Consider the following 21430-nt stretch of genomic DNA (forward strand, 5'->3'; position numbering starts at 1 on the left):
ATAACTAGATAAAGCGTCTTGCTCGTTTTCTAGGGGCAGGGCGTTCCGCAGGCCAGCCTCTCTGTCTGCACCTCCAGCCACTGGCTCGACCCAAGGGGGTCTCGGAGGGGCCCGCTGACACGTGGCCCCGGGCGTGCTTGCTCCCCGCGTCCCGCGTGCCTCGTGCCTCGGGGCTTCCCCCGCTGAGCCTGGGCGCGTGTCGTCGGCGCCGCGCCCGCCTCTCCCTCCCTCCCTCCCCCCCCCCGGGCGGACGCGGCTTGCCCGTCGGTGTCTGCGGGGGTCCCTGCGCCCTTCGCGCTTCCCTCGGTCTCTCTCTGGACTGGCTTGGAGGAGAGGCGGGGAGAGAGAGAGAGAGAGAGAGAGAGAGAGGAGGGGAGTGTTGGCTAAACACTTTCTTACCGTAAGAGGGAGTTGGGACCCGGAGCTTTCCAGTTAATCACACAACAAAACTTGGCTCATCGCAATAAAAAGCAGCAGCTCGGCTCGCTCCGTCTCCTCTCTTGGCCGGCTGGGCATCTCCTCTTCCCTCCTGGAGACCGAAGCCCCCCCCCCCAGCCCCCATGTGGACCAGCCAGCTCTTGCCCCTCGGACTCTTCCTTCACTCCATCAGCAGCATCCCTTGGGCAGGTGAGTTCGGCTCCTGGTTTTCTTTTCCCCTCAAGGAGCTGGTCGGTCGTTTTCCACTCGGGACTTCTTGCCTTTTCGTTTTCCTTTTGAAACAAATGTGCTTGTTGCGTGCATTGGAAGTTCCGCACGTTTGTGTTGGAAACACGCGCACACGTGCGTGTGAACGCGCGCGAGTATGCATTTACGGGAGAGGGGGGGGATATTGAGAATTTTCTGTACTTATGATGTATCCAAATGCATGACGAGATCTATTTCGATGTTTTTTTTTCTGGCGAGGGGTGTCCGGAGGGCGAATGAACGTGTGAAAAGCGCCCGGCAACTAAAGGGTTAAGTTTGTTTTGCGAAGTCCCCTCCCGGGACAGGGCTAAAGCTACACCCCCTGATCCGTGTCCCAGGACGCTTGCAGTAGGGCATCAAATCATTCAGGTGTCTGGATCGAATATGGTTCCCTTTTATCCATGCCAGAAAGTGGCAGGGAAATAAAAATCTGCCTCAAAGCAAACCCCGTTATCCTCTCTGAGCAAGTGAAGGACCAGTGGGAGACTGGCTGGGTTAGAAATCAAAACAGAAATGTATTTTGCCCCAGTGGCGTAGCGTGGGTTGTCAGCACCCGGGGCAAGGCAAGTAATTTGCGCCCCCTAACCCGTGGATTTGTGCCCCTTAACCCTAACCCCCAGATGTTGCGCCCGGTGCGGCCGGCCCCCCCTGCACCCCCCACGCTACGCCACTGTTTTGCCCCACCTAAGTGTTCCTGTAAATACAGTAGATCTAAAAAGACTTGGTGGATCTGTGCAGGAAGAGAACTCTCTGTGGATGTTGCTGCAGAATTTGTCTTGTTCTGTGTAAAGGCACTCTCTGCCCCCCCAACCCCCCATGTGCACAGTTTTCGGAGCCCAAAGACCTACATATGTGCAATCTTTGTGAACTGGACAGATTAGCAGATCTAAGGGGAAGCGGGAGAGTTATTTCACTGCTTGTTTCTAGGCTCTCTCAGCTGTGATGGGGCAAGAGGAAACATCTGTCCCTTATTGCAGTGTAATTGATTACATGTTAAGCAGTATGAGGACAGCAGTGAGCATCCTAACCTCAGGAGACCTAGTTCCAAGTCTTGGAACAAACACCTAAATGAGGGCCATGTCCTTGTGTGTGCCCAGTGCAGTAAACTGTCTATTTCTGGACCCAGTTAATTAACATTTCATCTCCGAGCCAATCAAGTTCCCGAGGCTGTGGAAAGTAGGAAGAGCAAACAATAAGCAATCAACAACTGGAAACTGCTGACTTGGTTTTTTGTTTTCTGAGTGTCTTCCATGGGACTGGAACACCGGAGGGATGGGCCTTGTATTTCTCCATTGTTTGGGGGATATTTTTTATTATAAAGGAAACACGTTGGGTTTTTGTCCCTCTTTCTCTTTTTTGAAGTTAGCTAAGGCAAATGTTGTGGAAGCAGATATACCTGCTTATCGGTTCGGAACCACGTGTATCTTTTTTGTAGATAACTTTGACAGCATGATGGAGGCACTTTGCTAACTTCCTCTAATTTATTTATACATCTTATTAATGCATCTTATTTATACAGCTGTGTAGAGTTGATAGTCCAGTAGTTTGTCTGATACGAAGTGCTTTTTCTATTTATTTATTTTAATAATGGTCCAGGTGAACTTTAGTTTCCGTGTCACTAACATGATCTCCCCTGTACTTTCAGCATCCTTCTTGTCCTACCCCCCCTCTCTCTCCTGCAATCGCTTTTAACATTTGATCCCAGTTAATGTGATTTAGGATGAAGACAAGTTTTTATTTCATTTCCATCCCCAAAGTGCATCCTTGGATGGACAAATTCCATTTTATTTCAGTCTTATTTTCTCAGAATGTAAATATTTCATATGCTGGGGAAAATAATAGATTGACTCCATACAGTATTATAAACACAAATATCCCCCCCACCATTAATTTTCTTCTTAATTTTTTGTTATGGAAAGTGTTACTTTAATTTTTGCTACAGGGTTTATATTAACATTCTTAATATCAGCTCTCAAAGAAATAGATAGAAACTCCAGAAGCTAATCTATTTGATCACTGCAAGTGTCTAGGAGTCAAGTAGTCTTATTACATCATGGTTATTCTGCTGTTGGATGTCTGGGTTGGTCTTGGATTGGTCAAGTTTTAAATATATAAACATAAATGTTTATACTTGCAAAGTAGGTTATTGTTTGTTTCAACCAAGAGCAAGACCTCTGTTATACATCACAACTTATTTGAATTGCATCACATTCTTTGAGGGCATGGGGGGGACTTCAATTATAAAAAATGCATGCTGACTTTTTCAGTTGTGAGTTGCTCCAGATTATCTGAATCTCTTTCAATATACATGTGAATATAAGTTATGAAAAATCACGGATAAAAGTTTGTGACACTTCCCCGAGCTTTTAGAAAATCTGTTGTTTATATATCTTAGTGACAGTAAACTTTAGATTATAATTGCTCCTAAATATATTTTTGTGATCAACTAATTAAAAACATTACCCCTTTTTAAACCTTATATTTTGGATTTATTAAATTATGGTAACACTTTGGTGGTAGAATCTGTTGGCCAAATTTCTTCATAGTGGATTAATGCTACACCCATAGCTCAACCCTGTGCATTAGATTAGTTTGAGAGAGAATTATTAAGTCAAGGCCATCTTTGAGTTGGAATAGGAATCTGTTGCTTCCCATTCTCTCTGTAAGGGTGCTGTATTTGATGTGCACCAGGAGAACTGGGAACTGTAGACTTTTAAATTGTGCTGACCTCACAAATTCCTAGCACCCTTAGCAAACTGCCGTTCCCAGGATTCCCCCTGGCTATTAAAGAGGTGTAAGGTAAAGGTAAAGGGACCAGGGGCGCCGACTTATAAAAAATATTGGGGGGGCCCATACCGGGGTCCTGCCGCTGGTTCGCTCGGGTAGCCGGGAGAACGCAGTTCGAGGTGGCGGTGTTGGGGAGAGACCCTCGCTCAGGGCGCCACAAGACTTGGCGGCCAGCGGCCTATCTGGGGGGTTTTGGAGCGTATTTCAGCGGAGCGATTGGGGAGGAGGGGGCTTGTTGCCGGATTCTTCAGCTGAGCCGGAGATCCACTGCTGGGGGTCCCTGGGCCGAGTTGTGAGCACGGCCTGCTGAAGGGAGATCCAGCCGATTGCGCGACGGGGACGGCCGGGGCTCTCCGGCTAGGGCGCGCGGCTGGCTGGCTGGCGAGGGAGCAGGTGGGGAGGAGGCGGGGGTCCTCACTCTCTTAGGAAACTCACCCGCGCGCCCGATTGCCACGAAGTCCGAAGGGTGCGTGTGTGGAATTAAAAAGCAAAAACGAGATACGGGCAGGGCAGGCAAAGAGTTTTCTGCAAGAGGATGGAGGGCAGGTTGAAGAGAAAATCACTCAGGATGAGACAGTCAAATCAGCCATGATAAAATGGGCTCAGGATATTGGGTATAACATCATGTTTGAGGACTGGGAAAGGTTATGGACCACCGGAATGAAATTCACGGCATGTAATGCCTTGAAGGAAAATATTATGAAAATGATTTATAGGTGGTACATGACCCCAGTCAAGCTTGCAAAAATATATCACCTGTCTGATAATAAATGTTGGAAATGTAAGGAGGCTGAAGGGACATTCTTTCACCTCTGGTGGACTTTTCCAAAAGTGAAGGCCTTCTGGGAAATGATCTATAATGAGTTAAAAAAGGTATTTAAGTATACCTTTCCCAAGAAACCAGAGGCCTTCCTCTTGGGCATTGTTGGCCAGAAAGTGTTAAAGAAGGATAGAACTTTCTTTATGTATGCAACTACAGCAGCAAGAATACTTATCGCAAAATATTGGAAGACACAAGATTTGCCCACACTGGAAGAGTGGCAGACGCAATTGATGGACTACATGGAACTGGCTGAAATGACTGGCAGAATCCGAGATTTGGGAGAAGAAACAACGGAAGAGGACTGGAAAAAATTTAAGGACTATTTACAAAAACAATATAAGTTGTATGAATGTTAAAAATTTACACGATTCAGAAACTATAGCTTCAGCAATTAGATTTGGGAAACAGGAAATTATATTTTAAGTAAGAAAAGGTCAAAATCTAAGGTAATACTATGTTTAATTTAAGATATAAGTAACTGATGAAAAGTATGTTAAATTTAGAGGTATAGTATTTGAAAAGTACAAAATAAGGTACGAAACAAGGTAATAATTTGCTGATATCTTTATTATAAAGAATGCAGGGTAAGGGAGATGCGAGGAAGTCCAGTTAGTTATATAAAAAATGTGTTGAATGGTTGGTTTTCTTTTCTTCTTTTTCTTTTTTTCTTTTTCTTGTTCTTTTACTTTTTTCTTCAGTGTATGTTTCTAACTTTGTATTTGAAAACTTAATAAAATATTTATAAAAAAAGAAGAAGAGAAAATCCTTTCGCTTTTCTGGGGCACAGGGAAGTCTCAGAGCCGGAGGTTGGGGAAGGGACCCCCTTTGCTCTGCCCTCTTCTCCCGTCTTAGATTCGCATGGGGGTCCCCGCCCGAGCTTGCCTGGCCACCGGGCCACACAAGGGCCACGCTCTACGCGGCGCACCTTGCTAGCCGCGCAGCTGTCCTCCGCGGCTGTGGAGCAGCCCTGCGCCGGTGCCCAGCCCCTCTGGGCGCCCGCTGCGCTGCCAATGACAAGCGGGCGACGTCGCGGGCGGGGAAGGCGTCGCTTTCTTTCCCGATCCTTCATCCTCCCAGTCTTCCAGCCCTTTTTTGGGTTGGAAGCTCGTCTCGTTCGCCCTTCTCCTTTCTTCACCCTGCGCGCAATTTTCCTCCCTCGTCTCCCTCCCCATTTCTCCTTCCTTCCTTCCTTCCTGACTGACTGACTGACTGACGGGCTTGGGCTCGGGCTCGGGCTCGGGCTCGGGCTTCGGGTAGGGCTCGGGCTCAGGCTCGGGCTCGGGCAGCCACAGCGTCGGCGGTGTTGGCGATCGGCGGCGCGGGGGGATGGCCCTCCCGGGGGAGCCGGCGCTGCTCAATGGGGTTGCCAAGGAGACAGGCCGGCCGCCCCCCTCCCCCGGCCCGGCGCCCCCCGCCGCGCCGGTGCCCGTTATCGAGCTGGTGCGCGCCGGGCGCCCTATAAAAGCCGCGGACGCGCCCACCGCCGCCCGAGATTATTGGGGGGGCTGAGCCCCCCCAAACGAATTTTTGAGGGGGCTCGGGCCCCCTCAAGCCCCATGGAGTCGGCGCCTATGAAAGGGACCCCTGACCATTAGGTCCAGTCGTGGCCGACTCTGGGGTTGTGGCGCTTATCTCGCTTTATTGGCGGAGGGAGCCGGCGTACAGCTTCCAGGTCATGTGGCCAGCATGACTAAGCCGCTTCTGGTGAACCAGAGCAGTGAACGGAAATGCCGTTTACCTTCCTGCCGGAGCAGTACCTATTTATCTACTTGCACTTTGACGTGCTTTCGAACTGCTAGGTTGGCAGGAGCAGGGACCGAGCAACAGGAGCTCACCCTGTCACGGGGATTCGAACTACCGACCTTCTAGAGTGCTTTAAATGTATGATGTGGATGCTTTTGCCACAACCTCTCCAGAGTACTCAGACTTCGAGTGTGTAAATAAACCACCTAACAAGGAAGCTGAGTTTCCTGCAAACATGCCTGCTCCTGGTCACATTTCATGGCATTTTCCATGTGACTCATGTTGCCACACATCACAGATGAAGAAAATCTGAACTTTGGTCAATCAAAATATTCAGAAGCATAGTAGAGATTTTGCTGTGTCTTGTTGGCTCTGTGTTTACATAACTACATGTCATTAGCCTGCAGTGATTTATTCTTTCAGCTGTAGATTATTATTATGCCGTATGCTGTCAGCAGTTAAAATGATATTCTGCCAGTCTGAAGACTGTATTCTTTTTGGATAATGGAATCCATTCGGTGCAAAGTGCCAATAGCTGCTTATTGGCCACACACACACACACACACACACACACACACACACACACACTGAGGGGGGGAGTCACAGAGCATTTGATCCCCTTTATCAGAGTTCCTCCCTCCACTTTTTCTATTTAAAGCTGTTTTTGTGAGCAGAGCAGCATGAGGCAAGTGGAGCTGAAGGGCTCAAGATTAGGATGTTGCGTAAAAACTGGAAAATCATCCACTGAAATCAAAGAAGGGAAAGCCTCTTAGTGGGGAAAGCTTATCTCACTCTATAACATGGTCTAAAGCTAGAGTGGAAATGTGCATTCTCTGTTATAGAGTGAGGGATCTCTGCTTCTGAGGGCTGGTGGATGGGTGTGTGAAGGCTGTTCCTCATGAAACTTTTTTTAAAAAGGGTATAGATATCAGAGAACAAAGTGCACACACACATTCTGTGGAATTTGGATGACAGATTTTAAAAGGCAGGAAAATGACAGTTTTGCTGCAGGTGTTTTTTTTTTTTTAAAAAACACCCCAATATGTCTACTGTGAGCAAAATGTGGTTGAACACCACCCATAATGATCAAGTATATAGAAGAACAAGCCTTGCTGGAGCAGAACCAATATGGCTTTTGCAAGGGCAATTCCAATCCAAAAGATGCCATCAAGGAATCCTAAGTAAGCTTAGCACTCATGGGATAGGTAAAGGTAAAGGGACCCCTGACCATTAGGTCCAGTCGTGACTGACTCTGGGGTTGTGGCACTCATCTCGCTTTATTGGTCGAGGGAGCCGGCGTACAGCTTCCGGGTCATGTGGCCAGCATGACTTAGCCACTTCTTGCGAACCAGAGCAGCGCACGGAAACGCCATTAACCTTCCCGCTGGAGCGGTACCTATTTATCTACTTGCACTTTGACGTGCTTTCAAACTGCTAGGTTGGCAGGAGCAGGGACCGAGCAATGGGAGCTCACCCCGTCACGGGGATTCGAACTGCCGACCTTCTGATCAGCAAGTCCTAGGCTCTGTGGTTTAACCCACAGCACCTCCCGCGTCCCTAGCAGTCATGGGATAGCAAATGGCAAGTGCATTTCAGTGTAAACAACTGTAAAGTGATGCATCTCAGGGTAAAAAAGAAAAAGGAAATTACATATACAAAAATGGCTGGTGCAGAGCAAGAAGAAACTTGCTGTCGGAAGCCCTTGGGCGCTGTTATTTGACCAGAATTAGCTATTTTTTGGAACAGCAAGTTTTGCAGTCTATAGTCATGGATACAGAGGACAATGTTGTTGCTGATAACCAGACTCCAATAAGCAGGCAGTCCAGACCTGGGGAAGTGGGGGCTGGCTGGGGTGGGGAACAAGCAGAATTCAAGAGGGAAACTGCTTGTGGGGAATTGTACTCACGTTGATTCTGCTTGCAGTTTTTCAAATAGGCATATTGGAACACCTCGGCTTCAAATGCACATGCCATCTTTAGTTAATATGATCTGATAAATATTGTACCCATTATAAGAAATCCACAGTGCTGGAAAGGAATCCAGTGGATATTCAATCACGGGGATAGCCAATTTGGGGCCTCCAGTTATTTGTGGACTACAGCTCCTCAAATCCCTGTCCATTGATTCTGATGGCCAAGGCTGATGGACATTTAGTCCACAACATCTGGAACGCACACACTGAATGGTAATATAGAGTAAGACAGTCGTATAGCTTGGGAGGGTGTGGCCCCAGGTACATTTTTTGGAGGTACAACTAGGTGCCCCCATGACAGGCTCCATCACTGAGGCCAGAGCTGCGGGGAAGGAAGCCGCGCCTGGATTGGGCCTTTGGGGCCTGGATCCGGAATGCAAGGGAGCTGTGGAGGCAGCTTCCTTGTGCGATGGTCCAACGCTGCCGGCCTAAGCTACCCAATGAGTTTGTACTGGATGTGATAATTGAAACAAGGACTTCCTACTTTTCAGATCATTCACATAGAGAAGGTATGGGGAACTGTTGGTCCTTTGGATGTTGCTATACTACAACTCCCATAATATGGATGGGTCATTCTTCTTGGGGCCGATGGGAGTTGTAGGGCCAAAGGTTCTCCACACCTGTCATAGTGGCATGTCATGTCAGTGATTGTTGTGTTTGGGTGTTTTGCAAGGAATTGTTTTGCCTACGCTATCACACACTGTGTTAAGCTGGGGAATAGGTATGGCCATTCATTGTTCCAAACACAGGAGGGGATGTGTTGATTCTTCCTCTTTCCTCCCGGCCCTCATTTCTTAATTTGGTATGCATTTCTGTATAACTCAGCTCAGGAAAATGTCACGGTGAGCTAACATTTTTTAATGAAGTCCTTCTGTGGGTTGTTCACTGTGCAGTAATATTTATTCACTTCTGCTTTCAACTATTGTTGCTTTTTCAACCTGTCATCATCATTCATTTTTTCTATGTGTAGGACCTTGTGCACATATTATCCTCCTGGTCTTCTGAAGCTAGCCTGCCCAAACCAAACTACTTAGCTAGAAATGAGCGAAGTTAACTTTAACAAAGCAGTGCATGGACTTCACAGAAGAATGACACTTCTCAAGTATTAAACCTGTTCCTTTGTATTTCTACACAACTGCGGCTGTAGTAATTTGAACTCGTGCAAGTGGAGAGCCATAGAATGTTACATTTAATACTCACTGGGTGTATGTCTTGCTTCATCCCTCGCCCTGATTCCAGCTGGGATGCCCAGGGAACTGGCGCCACCCCACCAATTGTTGTGTGCAGGGTTTCTTGGATGTGATACCCTGCCACACTATTACCCTTCTAGATTCTCCTTCCCAAGCGATATGGATGAATATGAATCACATCATGTGCTTGCGCAGACGCAGTGTTGCGGGTTGCAAACACTGCAGGTTGCGAACATGCCTCCCGCACAGATCATGTTCGCAACCCGAGGTATGACTGTAGTTAGTAGGTTTAGGGGCTATTGACCACAGAGCTGTATTTCTGGTAGGCAGAGACTCAGACCATAGAAATGTAATTGGTAAAGAGAGGGCTCTGTGTGATGTCATTTCCCCTTTTCTCTTGAGCAGGAAGAATCAAAAAAGTATTTCCTGTTTCTTCCCTCCCATTTTCTTCCTTGGACCAGCAAGGGGGCAGACATGCCCTCCACGTGCTCCAGCCCAGGATTATGCCTGTTTCTACTGCAAATAGAAGTAAGTACAGTGGTACCTCTGGATATGAATGGGATCCGTTCCGGAGCCCCGTTCGCATCCTGAAGTGAACGCAGCCCACGTCAGCGCGTGTGCAGGTCGCAATTCACCGCTTCTGAGCATGCGCATGACATCATATTGACCGTCTGCGCATGCACGAGCAGCGAAACCCAGAAGTAACACGTTCCATTACTTCCGGGTCGCCGCAGAGTGCAACCCGAAAGCACTCAACCTGAAGCTATTTTAACCAGAGGTATGACTGTACATCATATTTTAAACTTACTCTGCAGTCTGCTGTCTGATTCTTTGTTAGGCGGGGTAGGAAAAGCAGGAGCCAGCTTAGTTTGTAGCTGGACTTGTTCAAAGCAATGCTTTACAGCAGCGGTCAGCAAACTTTTTCAGCAGGGGGCTGGTCCACTGTCCCTCAGACCTTGTGGGGGGCTGGACTATATTCTTTTGGGGGGGATTATGGAAGAGGACCACAAGCCCCAGTAGCTGCTTACCTGTGTCTTGCGAGTGGCAGAGGCTAGCAGCGGTGGAGGGATGATGAGCGGCACACAAAAGGGCTCCAAAGAGGGGCTGCTTAAAATGGCAACTGCTCTAGCGCTGCTGTTGATGGCACCAACAAAGCCCAGCCCCCTTCCTCCTCTAGGCAGGGCGGGGAGAAGCCAGGAGGAGGGAGGAGGTGCCAGGAGAAGCCAGGAGGTGCCGCTGCTGCTGTGTGAGGGAGAGGGAGGGAGAGGGAAAGAACGCGCACACTGGTGATCCACACAGCGATTCCCGGACCATCCACAGGCTGGATCCAGAAGGCAATTGGGCCTGATCCGGCCCGTGGGCCTTAGTTTGCTTACCCATGCTTTACAGCCTAATTCCTATGCTTCAATTTTGCTACTAAGGATGGGACTTCAAACTCTGTTCAACCCCCACACATGGGTGCCTGGAGAGATAAATTCTAATTAAACTATCCTCTCTTACCTATTAAAGCCCACTTCTCAGGACTAAGATAAGAACATTGCAAGAGCTAGTCGAGGGGTTGGATATGGAATTTGACTTGGGCTGAGGACACTTGAATTCAAACCCAATGAAGTGCACAGGCTACTTATATTCATTAGCAGAATAAAAACAAAAATGGCACCAGTTATAAAATTATACATGTCACATAAGGGAACTGTTTCCTATGAAAAGGAGTGGAAACTTTGGTGACGTTATTACTGGTGGGAGAGAGGAAGCTGAACGTCGAAACAAAAGCTTCTTATTCGTTGTTTGGAAGCTTTGTGCTGCTGTTCATCCGATGTGTATCTAGACTGTAGATGCCTATCAGAGGGACAACAGCAGAACAAAATCTTATGCCAGGCTGCCAAACCACCCTGATGTGCAGATAACCTATTCCTGGAAGAAGGAAGAAAGGGGCTATCCCTGTTTTAGGCATGTACCTTCCAACTATAGTTAGGGTTGTCGTATTTCAAAAAGTAAAAACCAGGACACCCCAATAGAAAGACCCCAATATTGTTCAGCATTTTTTAGACACCCCCCCCCCAGTGTGATTTTTCGATTGACTTGCCTATGATTCAGGACAAAGCGCCGCCTTTCAGAAATTCCCCCTGGACGTCAATTTTGCCTTTGAAGTCCCAGTAATGTCCAGGAAAATCCGGGTGTATGGCAGCCCTAACTATAGTATAAAACAGCGTGCGTGGCTCTTCGTTACTGCCTGTTGCATTGGTAGTCCCTGTGAAGGCAACACGTGCCAGAAGCTAGGATGCAGATGAAAGGCAAATCCTTTGTCTTTTCCTAGGGTCTATGTGACAATTGCACAAACAGAAGCCTTGATAATATACTAAAAAAATGGATTGCAAAGAAGATAAAAAGACAATGTAATGTATATCATAACTGGGTAACATTCATTTCCTTGGTAAAAATGGTAAAGTGTTTGAAAATACCAAACTGTCTAAAAATTGCCTTCTCCCTCACCCATTGCTGTTTCCAGCATATTCATTGCTGTTTCCCCTTAAAAATCAATTGAGCTGGAGTTCAATTTTATTAGCCCTGGGGTTGTAGTTGACTGTACTTTGTAAATCTATTTTGTAACTTTGCTGTGACCTAGTTGTGTGTGCATGTTTTACTACAAATTACTTGATTTTTAGTATTTATTTGACTTGAATTATCCATATGCTAACTGCTAACAAGCAGTCTTACACAATACCAAGTGAAATTCTTTTCTTAATTCAAAACAAAACAAAACTACATATTGCATTTTTTAAACTGATGGTTAAGGGCTAGTCAGTAGCCCTTTCTATAGATAAATATCTATTGACATTCCACCTACTAATGCGAAAGATGTAATCTTTTCTTTGGCATGTCTTCAATTTTACATAAGTCCCGGAAAAAAATGGAAGCTGTATACAATTGCCTCCTCTATTAAAGTTCCTTTCAGTTTGGAGAGTTTGGAGATTTCATGTTTCTTCACTTTAATGCACTATTGTTGTACCCCAGTCTTCTAGCAGTGTGAGATTTCAGGGTTCCAGGCATTTACTCAGGGTTTGTGCTTCCTTTGTAATGAATTATAGCATTACATGGTGTCTTTATGATACATGGTTTATTTACACATATATACAACCTGAGCCTACGATGGAGGGTTTCACAGCATTAACACCTCAAGAAGGCCTTGCTTCCTCAACAGCCACAGCCTTGAATCCCAAGAGAAAGCAAACATTTTAGGGAAGGGGACACACCCACTTCCCATCTTGCACAGATCCACTTCTTTGTTCCTCTTAATAGCCCATCACCTAGGTGATCACCTTATAAGGAAGCTAGCCTGGCTTATGTTTTAGACACTTGCTGAATCCAGGAGTTAGAATGAGTTGGCATACAGCCTGCTCCCCCCCCAAAAAAAACTTATAACACTATTTATTTCAGAGTTCCCCACCCCCCTGCATAATGTGCAGCAGTACTTGGAAAAGAATGCTAATTTCCCAGTTATATACAGGTGGTACTTGCAACAAAATATTGCAGCATATCCCCACCTCATTGCAGAAGTTCTCCTGTTCAGGGTTCTTGCCAGTCAGGCATGGTTTCCTCCAGGATACTATAAACTTTAAAGATCTCAAGCATTCCACTCCCTGACTATGTTATCTTTTATTTTCCAGTTGATACTCAATATTTCATAGCTACTGGGCTTGCTGTGTAGGCTGTTTGGGGGCTTTGTGCCCCCTCAGGATTTTTCAAAGGGTTTTTTGGTACTTCTGCAAACCTTGGGATTCCTCTGAGCTTTCTGATACCACCCTCTTGATTCCCAGTGGCCCATTGTGGCCCTTGGTCCTCTTGGCACTAGCTATGTTCACTCTTAGAGGGGGTGAAAGCAGCAGGTTCCCAGTGGGTGATTTCTTTGTGATACTGTAGTCACCTGCGGACTGATGGGTGCATAAGGGATTTTGAGAGGTGGGGAGGACAACCCACCTATCATTCATGTGACGTCATAATGATAATAGAATAATAGAATTTCAGAGTCTCAAGAGACCATGAGGGTCATTTTAGTCCAACTCCCTGCAATGCCACAATCTTTTGCCCAATGTGGGTGTTGAACCCACAACCCTGAGATTAAGAATCTCATTCTCTGCTGCCTGAGCTGTCAGCTATCCCAGGAATAAGATGCCATGTCACCACATGACTGGCCCTCCCCGTCTGTCAAATTTGGCCTGCAAGGTTGATCTTGATAAGGATTTGGTCCATGGAGCTGAAAGGGTACCAGCGTTACGTTTCTCACTATGACTCAGACACACATTTTGTGCTTTCCTACAGAGTGAGGAAATTCAACACGTGAAGGAACTGTGAGTGAATGATGCAATCACAAGGGGAAGGAAAGATGCTAATTAGATGGGAAAGCCCCAAACAATTGGCACCACTTGCAAGATCATTGTCATTTATATGGATCTCCCAGTTTTGGGAGATTGCACTATGTGGAAGCATCTCCTTCATATGTGAAGGGTGCTTCAGAAGTAGACCTATTTTCATTTCTATAGGGACCAAGGGCTCAAGCTACGCAACTGTTAACGGCCGGCCAAAAGTCTATAGATGGTATTACAGGTCAAGGTTTAGTGTGTTGCATCCTTGAGCAGCTGCTGGGACCCCATTGCCTTGGCAGGGCATCCTGCTGCTCTACTCCAGTGTTTCTGAAACTTGGGTCTCCAGCCGTTGTTGGACTACAGCTCCCATCATCTCTGACCACTGTTCCTGTTAGCTAGAGATGTAGTCCAACAACAGCTGGAGACCCAAGTTTCAGAAACACTGCCACTGCTATAATAACTACCATAAGCTTTCCTGTGTCAGGTGGCTTGGCAGCACCACTTAAATTTCATTGGTGTATTGAGGGACCGTTGAGGGAAATTGTGGCTCCAAGCCACCCAGTGCTGAATACAGTGGTGCTGCTGCTGCTGCTCTTCACTGCTACCACCAGGCAGTCCCCATACAGGTAAGTGATGGATTGCCTGGTGGCAACAGGCTTGAAGCTGGGGGACCTAAGGTCAGGCCAGCTAGGTCTGCAGAATCTGCTGCATATCATGAAGGTGGGGATAAAGGAGAGGAGGGGTGCTGAGAAAGTTTCATATAAAACTTAAAAACCTGTGAAGAGCCTGTGGGATCAGGCTAGCGGCCCATCGAGTCCACGTCCTGTTCTCACAGAGACCAACCAAATGCCAATGGGAAGCTTAGAATCATAGAATCATAGAGTTGGAAGAGACCCCAAGGGCCATCGAGTCCAACCCCCTGCCAAGCAGGAAACACCATCAGAGCACTCCTGACATATGGATGTCAAGCCTCTGCTTAAAGACCTCCAAAGTAGGAGACTCCACCACACTCCTTGGCAGCAAATTCCACTGTCGAACAGCTCTTACTGTCAGGAAGTTCTTCCTAATGTTTAGGTGGAATCTTCTTTCTTGTAGTTTGGATCCATTGCTCCGTGTCCGCTTCTCTGGAGCAGCAGAAAACAACCTTTCTCCCTCCTCTATGTGACATCCTTTTATATATTTGAACATGGCTATCATATCACCCCTTAACCTCCTCTTCTCCAGGCTAAACATGCCCAGCTCCCTTAGCCGTTCCTCATAAGGCATTGTTTCCAGGCCTTTGACCATTTTGGTTGCCCTCCTCTGGACACGTTCCAGTTTGTCAGTGTCCTTCTTGAACTGTGGTGCCCAGAACTGGACACAGTACTCCAGGTGAGGTCTGACCAGAGCAGAATACAGTGGCACTATTACTTCCCTTGAAACCAGAACCTGAGCAGAACCACCACTGGCAGCTTTCTCCTTCAGGAGTTTGTATAATCCTCTTTTAAAGCCATCCAAGCTGTCACTGAGATCGAAAAATGTGGTGGAGCCATGAGATGTAGAAGTCTACAGTTGCTTAAAAAAAAAAAGGCCTTCTAGGAAACCAATGTTGTAATCTTGATTGCTTGTGACACCTCTTTAGCTTATTACTGGTGCAATGTATTTTAGAGGAAGGAAGGAAATATTGCAAAAGGAGAAACAAAAGTATACTTCATGTGCAGTAACGTGACAGATTTCTGGCACTCAACTATTTTTAAGTTGTTTTTAGATTTACATTTTATGTAGCTTCTTTGCTAAAGTGAAATCAGCTTTATTCTCAGAAGATCATAATGCAAACCAGTGGGTAAAAGTAATAAAGGCTTCAGCTTGTGTTCCAAATGGCTGAATACTTATTTGTTGTGCTTATTTGTTACACTTTTAGCCCACCCTCGAGGACCTTTGAGTGGGATTTTATGCTTGCTGTGTTGGTTAGGCGGTGGTGGGGTGGAAAGAGAGAGAATTTGGCCACCCAGTGAGCGTCACATCACAGCTGAGTGGGAATGTGAATTTGGCTTTTCCAAATGCAAGCCCCAACAATTTATCCAGTCTACCACCCTGTCTGTTGAGGTTTCCGGTGTGTTTGGGTGTGTATGTGTCGGTGCTTTAGCAGTCCTTTCCCATTTTGGTGTGTGCAGTTAGAATTCCCCTAAGTGAAAATTAACACTACTTCTAGGGCCACATTAGGACAAAGTAGCCTTGACAACTTTTCATGCATCCCCTTCAGCATTCACATTATCTTCAACACCAGCTGGAAGCTAGCCTGCAACCACAGAGCCTAGGGCTTGCTGATCGGAAGGTTGGCGGTTCAAATCCCTGCGACAGAGTGGCTCCCGTTGTTTGGTCCCTGCTCCTGCCAACCTAGCAGTTTGAAAGCATGTCAAAGTGCAAGTAGATAAATAGGTACCGCTCCGGCGGGAAGGTAAATGGCATTTCCGTGTGCTGCTCTGGTTCACCAGAAGCGGCTTGGTCATGCTGGCCACATGACCCAGAAGCTGTACGCCAGCTCCTTTGACCAGTAAAGCGAGATGAGCGCCGCAACCCCAGAGTTGTCCGCAACTGGACCTAATGGTCAGGGGTCCCTTTACCTTTACTAGATGTGATGATAAACTTCCCGCTGTGTCTTTATTTGATTTATTTCATTGAGAAAACCCAATGCATTTAATTGCAAATGTTCTAGGACTGCAGTGCACAGGGAGGAGGATATAAGCCTTTGCTTCTTGCAGTACAGTTCTGATGATAATTGTGCCCCCATCTGGCTTCTTTTAGCCCTGGCAGAGAAACTTCCAAGCTTCTTTTCTTGGACTACTAGTACATACCCACCAAGTGTCCCTGTTTCTCCAGGACATCCATGGAATTACAGAAGCAGTCCCACCTTCTGATTTCATAGAATATGGAATCATAAAAGTAAGATTGCCACCACTTCAGAATTTGCCTGCCTCCCCCTGCCCCCCCCGAATTGCTGAATATCCCCCTCATTTTCAAGAGAGATGAATGGTCCCACAAAAGTGAGGGAAGAAGCATTTGGCTCAGCTTGAATTCAGTTTATGCAATCTGTCAGGTCTTGCACCATCCCTTGGGCCCACCAAACCCCCTAAGCTACACCTGTAGCCAAAGAGTAATTTTTCCATCGCTGCTATCCCTTCAGGTACCACCACTCCATCATCACCTTTCTACTGCCACATCTCCCCAATTTATAGCCCAAATCTGCAATTACTGCTGGATCCTGAATTTCTGTTAGCATTGCTAACAGGGACCCCTGACCATTAGGTCCAGTCGTGGCCAACTCTGGGGTTGCGGCGCTCATCTCGCTTTATTGGCGGAGGGAGCCGGCGTACAGCTTCTGGGTCATGTGGCCAGCATGACTAAGCTGCTTCTGGCAAACCAGAGTGCATGGAAACGCCATTTACCTGCCCGCCAGAGCAGTCCCTATTTATCTACTTGCACTTTGACGTGCTTTTGAACTGCTAGGTTGACAGGAGCAGGGACTGAGCAATGGGAACTCACCCCGTCGCGGGGATTTGAACCGCCAACCTTCTGAACGGCAAGTCCTAGGCTCTGTGGTTTAACCCACAGCGCCACCCACGTCCCAATGCCTGTATATGCCTGTATATAGTGCTTTTTTCTAGGGGGACGCAGGGGGATGCATACTCCTAAACATTTTGTGAATCTAACTTTGGCCTCATTGGGGGGCAGTATTTAAATATTAGTAGGAAAATGGGAGTCTCCCTAAACATTTCTTTAGAAAAAAACGCTTCCTGTATGAACCTGTTGGTTCTTTCTGCAGAAGGCAAAGGGAAAAGAAATGCCCTTCATGACTACAGGAAGACAGCTGATGCCACGTTAATGAGAATAGACAAGGCACTTAAAGTGAAGACCAAGCTGCTAAATACTACGGAACAGTGCGCCAAAAGATGCAACAGGAATAAAGGACTTCCATTCTCTTGCAAGTAAGCAATGTTTTAATTTGCTTTTAGTATTGCCAAAATACTAGTCTAGTCCAAGCATCATGGTATTTAACTGACAAGCTTCCATAGACAAGAGGAAACGTTGCTTTTTAGAAGAGCATTTGAGCAAAATATTTTTGAAGCTGGCTGGCTGAGCTGATGTTAGGTGATATTAGGTGCGCTGTTTATATGACTTCAGGCCTGTTCAGATTATTGTTGTTCCCCCTGCGGTTGTGGAAGAATTGCATAAACTCATTTCCTGCTACTGATCTCTTTTGAAGGCAGTCCTGGGATACCAGCCGAAGGGTAAGGGGTGAATAGCCGCCTAATAAATTTGTTGATATTTCTAGCCTTCTTGTTTTGTTGGTTTTATCTGTTTTTTATGACACTTTGACAACTTTACTGCTTTGAACTTGCTTGGAAAAAGGCTATAAAATATTATAAAATGAGATCATGTTTTCAGAAGTTGGAAGATAATGAGGTGTTAAAAGTAAGTAAATGTGGAGAGTCTTTTTTGAGATTTGCTGGTGGTCAGCCATTTGGAAAAGAACAAACTGAAGGAATTGCCCAGGGCCAAGAGTTTCTAAGAGAGAAGTGCTTTCAGGCAATTGCCCAGATCAGATTCACGTGCATGTATTTTGCAAACTTGGGACTCAGCTATACAGCTGCAAATAAAATGTTTTAAATGTGTTGTAGAGTGCAATATACAAATGTGACACTAGATGGCGCTACTGGGCTATGCAAAATTCAATGTATTTTTCAAAACTTTTTTAAAAAAAGCATTTTCACAGCATTTTTTATATATGTGTAGATTTCACCTTAGACAGTTTTGTGATATATGTAATGGTTTGGCTAGTTTATTTTTACTGTTTAGTATTGGATCCTAATGGATTATTGAGTATTGCTTTATTTGATATGTTGTTTATTTTATATAGGATCTGATTGTTACTATTAATTCTTGTTGTTGTTATTATGATGACAACGATGATGTTGGGAGCTGCCCAGAGTGGTTGGGGCAACCCACCAGATGGGCAGGTATATTATTATTATTATTATTATTATTATTATTATTATTATTATTATTGCTAGTTGCTTATTCTCCATTTATCTGGCTGCTGATTGCTTTTCTGCTTATAGCAGCAGATATCCTGTATGACTTTGTGGACCAAAATTATTTATTTATTTATTTTGGAATGTGTCCAAATTTTTCTCCTGGTTTACGTTGCCCAATGGCAGATGTGGGGAACCTTTGACCCTTCAGATGTGGCTGAACTATAGCTCCCATCATCCCTGGCTATGCTTGCTAGGGCTGATGAGAGTTGTGTTCCAGTAACCTAAGTTGTTGTAACCTGTGCTGTGACCTGCTGGTAAAATTCAGGTAATAATAATAATAATAATAATAATAGTAATAATAATAATAATATCATCTTGTAGTCTATCAGTTATGAAAGGGAGATTTCTTTCAGGTCATTTAAAATGGTAGCATAATCACTGAGCTTTCAGAGCACGTCCTGGGAGATGAGCCGGGTGACTGGGGCAGTGAGGCAGGTGGGCAGATCTGTTTCTTGAAAACTTTGGCTTTTCCACTTTATATTGATGGCACCTCTATGCTAGTGGTGCTGCATATTGCAATGACTCCTGAGAATTGTTATTCCCAGCTCTGGCCAAGAGAGCCACTTGGAAAGCCCACTGTCCCCTCTCTCAAAACAGATGCAACAAGGAAGAAGATGAGGCAGCAGATTTCTAATAAAACTATGTGAAACTATTTGGCCCAGGATTGGGGGGGGGGTTAAATTGCATTTTTTGCAGAATAGAGAGCAAATACCTCCCCCCTCAAGATTGATTTGATTTTGGATTTGTGTGTGTATGTGAAACTGTAAGACGTTTTTGGGGACATTTTTTTTTTAGTTTAGGATAGTTTTTCTTTCTTTCTTTCTTTCTTTCTTTCTTTCTTTCTTTCTTTCTTTCCTACTTGGCTGGGCTCAGGCACATAAAAGAAGAAGAGTTTGGATTTGATATCCCGCCTTTCACTCCCTTTAAGGAGTCTCAAAGCGGCTAACATTCTCCTTTCCCTTCCTCCCCCACAACAAACACTCTGTGAGGTGAGTGGGGCTGAGAGACTTCAAGAAGTGTGACTGGCCCAAGGTCACCCAGCTACTGCATGTGGAGGAGTGGGGAAGCGAACTCGGTTCACCAGATTACGAGTCTACCACTCTTAACACCACACTGGCTCTGTTGCTGGAAACAGAATAGGGAATAATGTTACATAATAACATAGCAAAAGTCCATGAGATATTCTTGGGGTGAGAAAAGTGACTGCCATCATGTGATGTCAGTGAGGACAGCCATCACTCCTGCCCCCCAAGAGCCACTGGAAGCAAGGCTGGAAGCCGTTGGATCACCATCACCAGCAACGTTTGTACTTTTCTAGGCTTCTAACAATGAGTAGCAAATAGTATCTGACTTTCATTATTGGTAGCAATGCAAGATCTCCCTGAACCCGCTAGTGATTCGTTCCCATTTTGAAAGAGGGGAACGGGGAGTGGATTCATGGAAGTTCAGAGGAAAAACCTCAGCATTTGTTAGGGCCAGATGTTGCATTCTGTCTGTCAAGGGCCTGAGAGTCTCCTCAGTCAGACTGAGACTTCTTCCTTCCCAAACAGAGTTGGACATCTTACTAGAGTTTTACTATTTATTCATCCCATTTTCTGCACAGGGCTTTTGCATTTGATAAAGCTTCCAAACGCTGCCATTGGTTTTCCTTTACTGCCCTAGAAAATGGAGTGAGGAGCAGGGAAGACAACACATTTGACCTGTATGAAAAGAAAGGTAAGTTGCTTTTTCGTTAGCCATGACATTATAGACAATAAAGCCTGCCTGAGTGAGCGAGTGAGTGAGTTAGTATAATGTCTCATTGGCTATTGTGAACCCCCTCCCTTTATAGAAGTTCTAATACAGGGAAGGGGAACCATTTTCATTCCAAGGGTCAGATGGGGAACTGAAAAGAACAGTTCCAGGAAAAAAGTCAAGTAAAACTCCTTGTTTAGCTGCAGGATTAAATTAATGAAACTAAACAGAACATTTTCTTATGTCCCAACAAAGGTTTTAAAGAGTGAATAAATATAGATAAGGCCAAGGACTTGTAAGTGGCCAGTGATTTGATGTTGTTTACTTTGAACAGCAGGCTCATTCTCTGAACTATTTTGACTCTCATCTCTTTGCCATTTGGCAGTGGGGTGGTGCTATTTGAGAAACAGGAGCTCAGAGCCCCCCTTGGGAGAATTAGTTGCATAGTTCTTTGGATACTGGCCCAAACATTTAACAAATTATTGTATGGAATTTTAGATTTTTAAAAACTGCACTAGTCATGAACAATTGGCACAAAGCAAGATGAGTTGACCCTTATTATGTTACAGATAGGTAGCCATGTTGGTCTGCCATAGTCAAAATAAAAAAATCCCTTCCAGTTGCACCTTAAAGACCAACTAAGTTAGTTCTTGGTATGAGCTTTCGTGTGCATGCACACTTCTTCAGATACACTTATTATGTGTGAGTATAAAAGTACACTTGCTAAATTTCTATGCATTTTTATTCACTAATAAAATGTGAGGTCTTCCATTTATCTGCTTTGTTTTATGATTCATCTCCCACAGAGTATGTCAGAAATTGTATCATTGGTAAAGGAGCAAATTATAAGGGAACCATATCAGTCACAAAAAGTGGCATTCGGTGTCAGGCATGGAATTCCACAATACCTCATGAACACAGGTAAGATTGATGAGATCACAAGAGCCCAGTCTTATATAACTTTCTCCTGCCAATTTCCTTTCCTTTCATTGATAATAGAATCATAAAATTGTGGAATTGGAAGGCACCCCAAGGGTTATCTAGTCCAACCCCCTGCA

At 45.4% G+C, this 21430-nt stretch overlaps 1 protein-coding gene across 5 annotated transcripts in view; it reads left to right on the forward strand.

The window, feature by feature from the left end:
• The first annotated feature begins 347 nt into the window (after window positions 1-347).
• HGF (hepatocyte growth factor) overlaps window positions 348-21430 on the forward strand; it is a 54098-nt gene continuing 33015 nt past the window's right edge. For 3 of the 5 annotated variants that reach the window (XM_082239649.1, XM_082239651.1, XM_082239653.1), the window contains exons 1-4: window positions 349-627; window positions 17366-17528; window positions 20242-20354; window positions 21179-21293. In XM_082239649.1, the coding sequence (XP_082095775.1) occupies window positions 561-627; window positions 17366-17528; window positions 20242-20354; window positions 21179-21293 (458 nt within the window). In that variant the 5' untranslated portion in view covers window positions 349-560. Of the gene's footprint in view, window positions 628-9652; window positions 9728-17365; window positions 17529-20241; window positions 20355-21178; window positions 21294-21430 lie in introns of those variants that run through there. The other 2 variants (XM_082239650.1, XM_082239652.1) reach the window with 2 other exon arrangements.

Source organism: Podarcis vaucheri (genome assembly GCF_965113315.1).
Source record: "Podarcis vaucheri genome assembly, chromosome: 10".
In the NCBI taxonomy this organism is placed as follows: Eukaryota; Metazoa; Chordata; class Lepidosauria; order Squamata; family Lacertidae; genus Podarcis; species Podarcis vaucheri.